General features: G+C 38.8%; 1 protein-coding gene across 2 annotated transcripts; it reads left to right on the forward strand.

Moving 5' to 3' along the window:
* The first annotated feature begins 4058 nt into the window (after positions 1-4058).
* On the forward strand, positions 4059-12905 carry LOC130985563 (RNA polymerase II C-terminal domain phosphatase-like 1). Of its 2 annotated transcripts, XM_057908592.1 has the most exons (17): positions 4059-4774; positions 5641-6117; positions 6761-6971; positions 7066-7223; positions 7306-7376; positions 7465-7570; positions 7752-7835; positions 8046-8624; positions 8724-8787; positions 9272-9402; positions 9489-9542; positions 9768-9864; positions 11039-11274; positions 11363-11452; positions 11743-11808; positions 11938-12011; positions 12180-12905. In XM_057908592.1, the coding sequence occupies exons 1-17, from the start codon at positions 4505-4507 to the stop codon at positions 12286-12288; spliced, it is 2877 nt and encodes a 958-aa protein (XP_057764575.1). In that variant the 5' UTR covers positions 4059-4504; the 3' UTR covers positions 12289-12905. The 2 variants fall into 2 exon arrangements, with proteins under 2 accessions (XP_057764575.1, XP_057764576.1); XM_057908593.1 differs by lacking the exons at positions 11363-11452; positions 11743-11808; positions 11938-12011; positions 12180-12905 and having other exon boundaries at positions 9768-9877; positions 11039-11176.
* The last annotated feature ends 614 nt before the right edge of the window (positions 12906-13519 follow it).

Here is a 13519-nt window from a genome sequence, read left to right on the forward strand (position 1 = left end):
AGGAAAATTATTTTAGATAGTAATGTATAATTAATTTTTTTAAAAATAAGTGTATATTTAAATAGAGTTCAGTAATATGATATACTCCTGATTGTGGTGGAATGACGAAGTTAGTACAATTTAATTACTCACTTAAATTAAGAAGTGATTTTAATTATTCAAACTCATTTTCATTTGTAAATATAAACTAAAATCGAAACTCTAAACTAAAAGGAAAAGGGGCCAAGACCGGGTGTATAACTAAAATTTAGTCAAAGAAACTTCGACGTCCAAACTTTGTGATTGGAAGAATGATTGAATTTCGACAATATAATCGAAGGCGATGATCGTAGTTAAGAACAAGATTATTGTAATGACGAAAGTATTGAAAATAATAAATAGGAAGGAAACTCAAAAAAAGCTTTATATAACTAGAGAGAGTTTACAATGTCATGACTCATGAGTATGTGTGAAAAACATGAATATACTCCCTTCGTCTCATTCCAAATATCTCATTTTCTATTTTGGGTTGTCCCACTCCAAATGTCTCATTTCCTTTTTTGGCAATATACTATCTCTCTATACTTAATATTTAAACAATTTCCATCAACTCACTTTATCTACTTTATACTCATTTTATCTACTTTATACACATTTCTTAATCTCCGTATCCAAGAGAAATAAGGCATTTGGAACGGGACGGATGGAGTAATAGAGAATAAACGAGTATTTATAGACAAAATCTGAGTTAAGGGACCACTTAGCGCGCTCCATGGGTAAATTTGTCATCTCACATATTCACATATAATACACTTGTTTATAATGTTAGTCGAGTCTGTTGTGACGAGATCCCCAACTAACAATTACATTTGTCTTTGATGAGCCGCACAAAACCACCCATATCAAACCGATCCTTTCCCCCAAATTTGATGGATATAATATAGGGAGCACCCAAACTTGTGCCCACAAGACTAAAGAGATAAGTGTTGAATATATAGTGCTTGCGGGTGCATTACAACGAAACAAAATTATGGACGATCATATTATAAAGGAATAAAACATAATTGAAGATTACAACTTAAACAAACTCAAGAATAACAATCGAGCCGATGAGAATCATCTGTTCGCAAGATGACATACGCCCCGATAGTGCTCACGGATTGGCGTATCACCCCAAAAGATAAAATAGCTTCGTCTTATGGGTATCAACATGTAGATCAATGAGTTTCGACGAATTGAAACGAGGCGATAACATAACTCATACTGATGAGGAGTAAAATATGCACCAACGTTGTTAATAACAGAGCTTGAATATTTCTCTTTATTATTATTATTATTATTATTATTTGGTGCAATGTTGACTTTATCAATTGGGAGTTATCGTGGCAGCTTAACCTAGTTCTCGCCTTGGTAAAGCTCAACTGTGCCTTCCAGCTATGTCACGCGTCAGCTCAATTTCAAGACGCAGATTAGTGTAACAAGGCTTGGGCCTAATTGCTTGAGTTAATGGGCCCAAGTACTAATTAATGGACTTTAGGGGTCAAGTTTGCTTTATAGCTTATAAATAGAGCTCTTATAAGTATTTTTTTGACTAGACTCTTTTTTTTATAGGTTTAGCTAAACTCTTTTAATCTTTCATTTTTTTTTATGTAAATGTAATCACACCCAAAATACAGTGAAAACCCAGGCAACCTCCGTGGACGTAGATCATTATGATCGAACCACGTACATTCTTGTGTTATTTTTTGTTTTATTTATCTTCTACTGTTCGGATTAATTCTACACTCATCACATACATTATGTATGCAGAGAGAGTCTAAATGCCTGTATGCGGATTTTTGGTGTATGAAATACATAGGTGATTGTCTTATTTATAGGCACAATCCACACATGACACATGGGGACTGTAGTATTTGATTCTCTGGAGATTCAAACATGCTAGGAGGTTTATCTCATCATAATCCAACTGTAACCCCCCACCCGTCCTATTATGATGGGAGGTTTACGGTTGTTGTGGAACAACTCATGATGCAACAGTTACGGGAGACCAACAGGTTAGCTATCCAAACCAACTACGTAAACAAGTCCCCATGTCCACGCACAAGCCCAACGAGTTACGAGTTGAGTCTCAATCTTTTGGGGTGAGAAATTGGTGGTCCAACATATCCAATCCAATAAAGTCTAATATCCCACCCAAAAATTAATTGCAAAGATTCAAGTCCAGGTTCGCGGACGTGAGTGTAGGAAGCACGAGGCACAAGACCATGGCCAAGCATGGCACGGGCTCGGCACGGGATTGAGGTTGGGGGCGGGTTGCGTCGGCAGTGTGTGTTAACTTTACAATCGGTCACTTATGCACATAATTATTACTACTATATATACTGATATACTCCTTCCGTCCCCAAAATAAGTTCCTCTTTGGGGACGGCACGAGTTTTAAGGAAAAGTGGTAAAGTGTATTGATAGTGGAAAAAATATATTATAATTAGTATTGAGATTGGTGAAAATGTGAAAAAATATTATAATTAGTATTGGGAGTGGTGAAAAAGTGAAAAGTAAGAATAAATATAGTATTATTAGTGGTGGGGTAGTTGTCCAACTTATTTTAGGGACGTCCCAAAAAGGAAAAAGAGGAACTTATTTCAGGGACGGAGGGAGTATAATACTCCTCATATACCTAATTAATTAATACTATTAATTAACGTGGGATCAACATTAACTTTATCTTTAACTCTTAAATTAGGTAGCAACATTTGTTTTGAGACTGATATAACTAAATGGGTTAAGTATCAATTTGGCCCCTAACGTAGAGGCCTCTGTAGCCAATACAACCCTATGCGCAGGGGTGTCTCAACTAAACCCCTAAGGTCCATGTTTTGCGCCAAGTAGACCCCTCCTACTTAACGGACGGTTAACACCGTTAACTATTTTAATTTTTTAATTTTTTAATTTTTTTTCTTTTATTGGTGGTGGGACCCACACCATCTTCTTCACCAAGCTCGCCGGAAACACGCCGGAATCCACCCCTTCCCCGAAACTCAGGCGTCGCAGCAGCGACAAGCCGCGGCCGCCTATCTCACCAAAGTGGTTGACACCATTCCAAATCAAGATTTTCTGAAGAAAAATATTATGAGGGATGGCCGCCGCCTCCGGTCAAACCAGCACACAGCGGCGATTAGGCCCCACGCCCTCCGCCGTGCCGTGCGCTGCCGCCGGACCCTGCGTCCCTCACCGCCACCAGCCTGACTTCGCTTCAAACTCCAACAAGAAGCGGCGAGAAAGACCGACTGGATCTGGAAGACCGGCCGATAGGGAGACTGGATCTGGAAGAGCGGCTGGATCTGGAGGGAGACCGGCCGACTGGATCTGGAGGGCCGAAGGCGGCATAAAGAGGAAGGGTAGGATCCGGCGACGGCAGTGGCGGCCTGGGGCCCCTACTAGCAGTCTGCCAGAAATAGAGAGAAAGGGGAGGCGGCTGGACGGCGGGGCTGTTCGGCGGAGGGAGCGACGGCGGCCTCGGCCTTTGAGGTCGACCGGTGGTCCAGAGATGGTGAGATCGACGGCGGTGGTAGCCAATGGCTGCTGCTGTTCGTCTGTCAAGGAGAGAGGTGGAGGCGATGAGTTGGAGAGTCAGACGAGGGAGGCGGCGATGGGTACGGTCCAGGTGACCGTAGCTGTCAGCTGAAGGAGGGAGGCGGTGGCTCCGGCGGCTAGGTCGCCGGAAATCGAAGAGGAGAAAGAGAAGCTAGGGAATTTTGGGGGTTTTCGTGTTTTTGAAGGGAAAAAGGAAGAGCGAGAAGAGGGAGTGGTCGTGGTGGCCGTATCAACGGCGAGAAGAAGGTGGTGGTGGCAGCTGGTGGTGAGGGCCCCACGCTATAAAAAAAATAAAAAAAATTAAAATTCGGACGGAGTTAACTCTCCGTTAGACGAAGGGGTCTACTTGACGCAAAACATGGACCTTAGGGGTTTAGTTGAGACACCCCTGCGCATAAGGTTGTATTGGCTACAAGGGCCTCTACGTTAGGGGCTAAATTGATACTTAACCCTAACTAAATTGCCGGTCCAAATAGACTTGGAAACTGACGGAATAGGGAGAGAATTATCAAATTATAGGTTGACCTATTTTTATTTTATTTTATTTTCTGGATCTAGGGTTTTCTCTTGAATCGTCGTCACGACTCACGTACTCGCACCAATACTGTTATTACAAAATCTCGCCAGATTTATTAACCCTAGCTCTAAATTTAATTTTGGATACTTCAACAAAAGAATCTCGAGAATTCAACCACCGTCGACGACAACGAAATTGCCGCAATCTTGATTTTAAATCCAACTTCTTCTTTTTTCGTGTTCCCCCGGATTTCATCAGCAATCGATTTATAAATCTTGAAAATTCGGACGGATGAATTTCAAAGAACTACTCGGCCGGTTGGTCGATTGATTTACTGAATTATTGATGCAGCGCAAATTTACAAAACCACATTTGAAGTAGTGAAATTGGTATTGAAACTACAAATTTTCGTAAATGTATCCGAAAATGGTGCTGATGTATGAAGGTGTGAGGTTGTTGGGAGAGGCTGAGTTGCAGCCGCAGGAGGGCATTGTGTGGGTGCAGAAGCTTAAGGAAATTCGAATTTCTCAGTACACTGCGCCCAGTGAGAGGTGCCCGCCACTCGCCGTGCTTCTCACGATAAACTCCGCCGGACTATGCTTCAAACTGAAATCTACTGTCAATGTGAAGAATCAAGACTCGCCGCTTTCTATTTTGCACGCTAGCTGTCTCAGAGATAACAAGGTATTGCCCACCAAAAACAGAAACCACAGAACTAATTCAGAAAAAGTATCAGTTGATTCTGCAACTCTTATTCCTATCACATTGTAATTCACATTGTAATTGAGTATTTGAAGAAACCCTAATTATTTTGAAGTACAGAAGAAACATTTGTTTGGACAAGGAATGAGGACAAAGATGCATTATTCCTGGGAATTTGTTGATTTAATTGTTTTCTATCTGCTCGAACATGGAAAAGTGTAGGCTCAAGAACATCGAGTTTTCACTTTCCAAGCATTAACTTGAAGATTACATTGGATGTCCTCATAATTTTTTTAGATCTTAATATTACTTTCTACAAAAATATTGGCATGCTAAATGCGTTGTTTTGTTACATATTATGTGAAGGTTTTTATGTTGTTAAACGGGATATTAGGAATCTGGAATGTATGTTCAGCTGTAATTACACCTAAAGGGAACTAAGTAAGTTGACAAACCCTAGTCTAAGGGATGCTTTTGTTTGTTTGCATTCTATGGTGTTTTTTCTGTACTGATGATGGGAACGGACAGTTCATGGCTGCCTTGAGTTCTTATTGTCTGGATTTATTGTGGATGTGTTTGAGTGATGTGTGATGTTTTTGCCACTTTAAAGTATTCTGACTAGTTAATTGGTTTACTATTTGCTTGCATTTATATGGAAGGTTAGTATGTATGCATCTTCAACAGTTTTTCATATTCTTCTCTTATTCAAATATGGTCTACTTCATAGGTTCCAACACATTTCTCTCATGGTCATGCATAGAGTAATGTCCAATGTTGTTATTAGCAATCCTTGAATACATCTATATTTTTCTTATTTGTTATGGATTTTGATATTATCATATTTTCAGACTGCTGTAGCATCCATCGTAGGAGGGGAAATTCATTTAGTTGCTATGCATTCGAGAAAGGATGAAGGACAAGGTCCTTGCTTTTGGGGATTCAATATCGCGTCAAGTATTTACAATTCTTGCCTTGTTATGCTGAATCTCAGGTGTCTTGGCATTGTGTTTGATCTTGATGAAACTCTCGTGGTAGCTAATACAATGCGCTCGTTTGAGGATAGAATAGAGGCATTGCAGCGAAAAATAAATTCAGAGTCTGATCCACAGCGTGTTTCGGGGATTCTGGCAGAGATTAAACGGTATCATGATGATAAAATTATTTTGAAGCAATATGCAGAAAGTGATCAGGTGATTGACAATGGGAAAATTATCAAATCACAGTCTGAGGTGGTTCCTGCTTTGTCAGAAACTCATCAACCTATTGTTCGCCCTCTTATACGTCTTCAAGATAGAAATATTATTCTTACTCGCATTAATCCACTGGTAAGTCTGCAGGGATTTCCTGTACCCTTCTTAGTCTTGTTCAATTGTGAGTGTTCTGGTAATATGGGCCAACTACTATATGAGCATACATTGTAAGAGGAGATTTATCAGCTTAGACTAATTTTGTCAATTAGCGGAAATTACTACAAGCAGTTCAGGAGTTTTTATGGGGTAATTCTATACATAGCCCCCATTTTTCTCACCATAGCCTCTTTTTAAAACAAATAATGTCTATGATCTGTGTGTTCCATTAAAAATTTGGTGATATTCATAGTTGATTTTGTTTGTGAAGGTTTGATTTTCATTGTAGTTATGTGTGCCTATAATTTCTACTTTCTAGAGTAATAGGTAAATTTGCAGAACTTTTTGAGGCGAGATGAATTTGTTGAATTGTTTAAGGGTTTGTTAGTGCCGACAAGAATATTAGAATAAGAAGGATTATTTTAAATAAGAGGTTATGGTTAGAATAAAAGGGGGCTATGAATAGAATTACCCATTTTTGAGAGGCGTATTAGTACAAAGCCTTTAGCTCCTTGTGGAAACTTAATGAATCAGGAACAAGTCATGAAAACTTAAACTTTTTTACTATTGATGCTAATTCATAACTCTTAAGGTTAAGGAAGGTTCCTTTGTACCAATGCAGATACGTGATACGAGCGTTCTTGTGAGACTGAGACCTGCTTGGGAGGATCTTAGAACTTACTTGACTGCTAAAGGGCGGAAGCGCTTTGAAGTTTTTGTTTGCACGATGGCTGAAAGGGATTATGCTTTAGAAATGTGGAGACTTCTGGATCCAGGATCAAACTTGATAAACTCGAGGGAGCTTTTAAATCGCATTGTGTGCGTCAAGTCTGGTAAGATTCTTGGAACTGTAGCCTTGGGTTCAAACTTCAATTGTCAATACCATCCATCTGCGATGCTGGTGGATTACCATTTATTTTTAAACAGGCTCTAGGAAATCGCTCTTTAATGTTTTCCAAGATGGAAACTGCCATCCTAAAATGGCATTGGTAATTGATGACCGCTTAAAAGTATGGGATGAGAAAGATCAACCACGAGTCCACGTCGTTCCTGCATTTGCTCCATATTATGCGCCTCAAGCTGAGGTAATTGCAATTCACTTCCAACCTCTCTGTCTGCAAGGATAACTCAGTATTTTCCTAACTTATATTGACTTTATTTCTGTAGGCCAACAACACTGTCCCTGTGCTCTGTGTTGCGAGAAATGTAGCTTGCAATGTCCGAGGCGGTTTTTTCAAGTAAGTTAGTGTTACTCTGTCTGCAATTATTTGACTGTACATATCTGGTGTACCTTCTATTAGATTTGACCTGGCATATTCAACACAGAGATTTTGATGATTGTCTTCTGCAACGAATAACCGAGGTTGCATATGAAGACGATATTAGGAATGTGCCTTCTTCACCTGATGTGAGCAATTACTTAATTTCAGAGGTAAGTCTATTCAACATCTCCTTCTCATTCACCCTTATTTGTAAGTCGTGTAGGCAGCCGTATTTGCTAATTATTAAAATTGTGAATAAATGGCATCTTTCATTTTTCTGTTATCATTTGTATGATAAAAACTGTTGTTCTCGATACAATTACATGTAAGCAATGCCTTTCTTTATTGCAGGATGATCCATCAACTTCGAATGGGAATAAAGATTCACTTGGTTTTGATGGAATGGCAGATTCGGAGGTGGAAAGGAGACTGAAGGTGTGTTGTCTTGCTAAATGTATCTTTGTTTTGTTGCTTTACATATGGAGATTCTCTGTGGTGCCTTTGGATATGCACTTTTTTTTCATTCCTGTTTTTTATGCTGAAATTTGTTCTTCTTCGCTCTTGGTTGTTTATGCTTCAAAGTACATTCATAAATTGTAAGCTGAAGGTAGTGGTACTATAACTTCTGTGTGTGTAATCTTTCAGGAGACGTCGTATGCTTCTTCAGCTGCTTCTCTGCCAATTGCTAATTTAGATCCAAGACTCGCCCCAGCACTCCAGTATGCTGTATCATCCTCTTCTTTTACAGTTCCTCCCCCAGCAATACCAGGACCATCTATGTCTTTCACTAGTCAGCAATTACCTCAAGTGGCCACGCTTAAACAGCCTTTGGCTCAACTTAGCCAAGCAGAAATAAGTGTGCAAAGCTCTCCTGCAAGGGAAGAAGGTGAGGTACCTGAATCAGAACTAGATCCTGATACAAGAAGGAGACTGTTAATTTTGCAACACGGTCAAGACATGAGAGAACACCCTCCAAGTGAACCTACATTTCCTGCTAGGCCGACAATGCAAGTATCCCTACCAAGAGGTCAAACCCGTGGCTGGTTTTCTGTTGAAGAAGAGATGAGCCCGGGACAACTGGACCGAGTGGCACCACCCAAGGTCATTTTGAATGCAGAGTCTATTCCTATTGACAAGAATCGGTCTCCTCATCCACCCTTTCTTCACAAAGTCGAGCCTTCCGTCCCGCCTGGTAGAGTGCTGCATGAAAGATTACCAAAGGAGGTTAGTTGACTACTCTATGGTCCTTCATTACACACTTTGGTTAGTGCAGAAGTCGAAGTTACTTTTGATGGCTGCCAAGTTTACTATTTGGTTTTACAGTCATTTTCAAGAGAAGATCAATTAAGGTTGAATCAAGCAGTGTCCAATTTTCCTTCTTTTTCTGGTAAGCCTTGGCCCTTACTGATTCAGCCAATTGCCTTTATTAACAACTTATTTGGACATAATTTACTGTGGTTTCCAGATTGCATGTACAACATGACATCCTTTTGAAACTGGCCCAATTTGTGATGAATATCTCTTTCTTCTTACCCCACTCAAAGGGGCCAAAGAAGACTTGTACAAGAAAAAACTTAGAAACTTAAAGTAGAAATAATGCGGTTCTTTATGAAATATGTGAATATAGGACATTTTTTTTATTTTTATTTTTTGAGGCAAAAGGACATATGACATCTGGTTATTAGGAGGTTTATTCTTCTGGATCTGAAGATTCCACTTCCAATTAAAGACATGTAATCTATTGATAGTTTTGATGCCACTTGGTTCTGTTCCAACAGAAGATCGTTTTTGGTTGAAGCCTATGATTTCTTCTATATTAACTTCATTAAGTAGAAGTAGGTTTTTACTTTTATGCATTGTTATTTTTGAAGGTCAAGAAAGTCCGGTGGCCCAGCCATCTCTAGCAAGTAAGGATATTGATCTTGAAGCTGGACAAATAGATCCATATACTGAGACATGTACTGGAGCATTACAGGAAATTGCATTTAAGTGTAGAACAAAGGTATGAAAAGCAGTTCATGTGTTATTCTTTTCTTTTGTTCTTCTTGGGATCACTTCTTTTACTTAATGTTATGGCTACCTCTGCAGGTGGAGTTCAAGCAAGCCCTGGTATTTAGCACAGAACTTCAGTTCATAGTAGAGGTGATTCCATAGTCCAGTTACACTTGTCTTATACTCCACTTTTTACCGCGGAAGAAGTAAATTGTAGATTGCAGTAAAGAACTTATGTTCTACCTTTCTTGCTATCTCTCAGTCTCTACATACCCCCTTGATTTGCCACTTCAAAATTTCCTTGTATCCCTTTTAACTTCTGGAGTAATTTTCAGATCATATTGTGACCAATTGTATTATATTCGTCTTTTGTAGGTCTTGTTTGCAGGGGACAGAATTGGTCAATGGATTGGTAGAACAAGAAGGGAAGCACAACGTCAGGCTGCTGAAGAATCTCTTGTATATCTGGCCGGTAACATACAAATGTTGGCTTCCTGATGTTGAAATGAATAAGATGTTTTACAATTCAACTTTGATAAACACATCTATTTACCGATGTATTTCAGTAAGGTTAATCTACTTCCTGAATTACTACACTCCCACCCAAAAAAAGAAGTTAATGTTAATGGAAAAGGCAATTGGTGGTGGTATGTGTCTTTGCAGTTCCCATCTTATCTTAGCTGTTATAAGATGGAATTTTTATTAGTAAGATTACACATTCCTACTGAAGAAAATAATTTATTGGTACAACGCAACACTGATGGCCTTGATATAAGTCTCTATGGTGACTATTAACGTAGCTGGCCTTTTTCATGGATAATTGAGTAAGTAGCCAGAGGACATAGTATATGTGTGAATTATCCAATCGATTCTTTTACATACATATGAGTGGGTACTAACTACTAAGTTTAAAATTGAAGAAGACACCTGTGATGGTTTCATTTCCGGGATGCCCCCTTACTAGAATCGTCCCAGGGGTGAATGATTAAGATCAAGGTTTAAGCCGATCAATTGTTGGTGCTCCTATTCGATTTAAAGCTTCGATAAATCATGTTAAGTTTTAAGTAAAATGCTTTCATTCGCCAGGAGTTCATGCAGCTGCAAGAGAGATTTTCTTGGGTTCAGTGTATCCCAGGTTGAAAGGGGTCTTACTTCTATACAAGGAGGTTGCCTTTATGGGAAATCTGGCATTTTCTTGCTAGACTTGTTCTTTCCTGTAATTTAAGGACAAATAGAGAGAGTTGTTAATTCTAGTTTGATTGCCATTGCCAAGACAAACTGTTTAGAAAGGATCAGTGGCTTTACGCAAACGTTTTGTAGAAATATAGAATGTCTTTGGCAGTGCTCACCCTTTTTAGCTCGTGGTTGAATCTCAGTGTCAATTCTCTGTCATTCTCACTTTCCATCAGTGCATTGCTACATTGTTCGGGAAGTGGGTAATGAACATGTTACAATACTTGCTATTTTCAGCCTGTGGGTTGATTTGATATTAGGATTGTAAGACTAACGTTACACCTGGGAATACTCTTAATTCGGCAAAAGTGTCTGCATGATTATTTCTTGTCGCTAATAATGCTTAGACACGAATATCCTGGATCATGACTTCCTTCTTAAGCTAATTCTGACAACAAGCTGTTCATCTGCAGATAAATATTTGTCGCAGCGTAGACCTGACAGTTATATGCCAGGCAATGGCAGTAGGTTTATTGCTAATCAGAAAGAAAATGGGTTTGTCGGTGATCCTAACACTTCGGGATATCAGTCACTGCCTAAGGAGGAGGGTGCTCCCTTTTCAACAGCAGCAGCATCGCCAAGAATTCTAGATCCAAGACTTGAGCCCTCCAAGAAGCCAATAGGTTCCATTGCTGCACTTAAAGAGTTAGTGAGTATCATAATAGTTTTGTCCACTGTTGTGACAAGTTATTTTGACATTTTGGGAAGTTCACATACATTTGTCCATCATCAATCAGTGCATGGTGGAGGGCCTTGGTGTAGCATTCCAAACTCATCAACCTCAGTTTTCAGCTAATCCAGGACAGAAGAATGAAGTGTATGCCCAGGTCGAGAAATATTGTCCCCGTTTTATGCTAATACATGTTGCAAATCAATCTTTTCATGTCATAAGCATGTACATAAAGTTGCAGTTTTCTGATATTCAGTAGTTCAGTGATTAGAATCACCCACTTATTCTACCTTTCTGAAATGAACTATTACTTGAAACGTTATGTATAATAAAATTTTGTTGAAAAGGTGGTCTTTAATATTAATAATTGTCATCTTCAATTGTTTTTAAATTGAGGTTTCGTGTTTCCTTTGTGATGAGTAGTGACTCGTCTTTTCTGGTGTATAGGTTGAAATAAATGGAGAAGTATTGGGTAAGGGAATTGGCCTAACCTGGGATGAAGCTAAATCAGAGGTACTATATTCTCCTATATTTCTTGTTTCTTCCCTTTATAATTATTGTCTACACAGAATTCTTCTGGTAATAATAGATTTTTACTTGTTCATTAGTTTCTAAATTCTAACTCAAAATATATCTCCTTAGGCTGCTGAGAAAGCTCTCGGAGCCTTGAAATCCATGACGGGTCAGTTTCCTTACAGGCATCACGGGTCCCCGAGGTGAATTATTTTTCTTCTTGGTGATGTTTCATTACTGTTTGAAATTAATGAAAGCTTCGAGAGAGAAACTAATGTATATGATATAATCCTTCTAATGATAATGTTTAACCATCTGATTTAAATTTATGGCTTTGCACTTCAGTATCTGATTAAATATTTTTTGTTCAGATCAATGCAGGGCATGTCGAGCAAGAGGATGAAACAAGAGTTCTCCCGAGTTCCTCAGCGAATGGCATCCTCTGGCAGATACCCGAGGAACGGATCACCTGTACCATGAAACCTATGCATTGATTTTTCGTGCTTGTATGTATAGCATTAGCCCACTCTTGTGTGACTTACATGATGAAACCTGTAAAGTGGGGGCGACAGAGGTTGTTGGGCTGCGGCTGCAGTTAGCTTCCAGTAAGAATTTGCTGAAGCAGAACTGCGTCCTTAGCACCACCCTCGCCAGTAACCGTTGGAAACCTGAGGAGACGGACGCTTCTCTCATTCCAAGTCTACATGGGATCTTCATCTGTTGTTGTATCTGAATCTGAATTCAGCCTAGAAAGGTAAGAAGATGATGAAGAAGAAGAAGTCGACGACGAAGAAGGTCGGAAGAAGAAATGATGTTGTGATATAAGTCAAGGAGAGGTAAAAGGGAAAGGTGGTCGTTGAAGCCAAGGGAAGATATGCACTAACTTTAATGGAATCCCATCTCTGATTTAAGTTTATGAGGTAAATATGGCAGCACAGCAATGCATTATTTAGTTTGACTGTATCTGCTCGTCTCAGCTCTAGGTTTATGAAATTGTTTATTCAATCATTTTTTCCCCCACCTAATATAGCAGTTTTTGTCTTTAAAAATGTATACTATAACCTTGATAAATGAGTTTTTGTTTTGCATTTTTTTTGGGGCTCCTTAATTGGTAAACCTAGAGTCAATATGTTATGGCCGGCAATTTGTATGTTGTGTTGTTAACATTGGCACAAATAGACACAAATAAGATCAAATACGGTGTGTGTGTGTTGGCCTTCTACCTGTGTATTGGCCTAGTGGTAGAAGGTTAATGTCCAAGAAGTAAGGCTCTGGGTTTGAATCTTCCGTCGCACAATTTAAAAAAAAAATTATTTAATTATGTAATTTATGTATATAAAAAAATCAAATATGAGTACAATTTTAAGGATTTGTTCGAGACAAATATTATGAATTGTATAATACGAACGCGTACGAAGGTTTGATATAGTATGATAAAAATAATCTTTAGAGGCGAAGTGTGAGTGCTCAGAGTCTCAATCTCAAATTTAGACTATAATTAGGAAATAGAATAATAATATATACATAATACAATATCAAATATTCAAGCCTTAGTATGCTCGACGTTGTAAATTTTTATATCATGATACTGATAGAGATAAGATAACAGATGAGCCTTCCACTGTTACATCTTATGTAATGCTATATTTTAAAATTAAAATATATAGCCCCTACATTTTCTGCAACTTACTTATTTTTAACGATTTGTCGA

Source organism: Salvia miltiorrhiza, chromosome 5, assembly GCF_028751815.1.
Source record: "Salvia miltiorrhiza cultivar Shanhuang (shh) chromosome 5, IMPLAD_Smil_shh, whole genome shotgun sequence".
NCBI classification, from domain to species: Eukaryota; Viridiplantae; Streptophyta; class Magnoliopsida; order Lamiales; family Lamiaceae; genus Salvia; species Salvia miltiorrhiza.

Coding starts and splice junctions, on each gene's coding strand:
- LOC130985563 (XM_057908592.1), top strand. CDS start 4,505: ATGTATCCGAAAATGGTGCTGATGTATGAAGGTGTGAGGTTGTTGGGA. Junction 9,543..9,767: donor AACTTCAGTTCATAGTAGAG/GTGATTCCATAG, acceptor CGTCTTTTGTAG/GTCTTGTTTGCAGGGGACAG. Junction 12,012..12,179: donor AGGCATCACGGGTCCCCGAG/GTGAATTATTTT, acceptor TTTTTTGTTCAG/ATCAATGCAGGGCATGTCGA.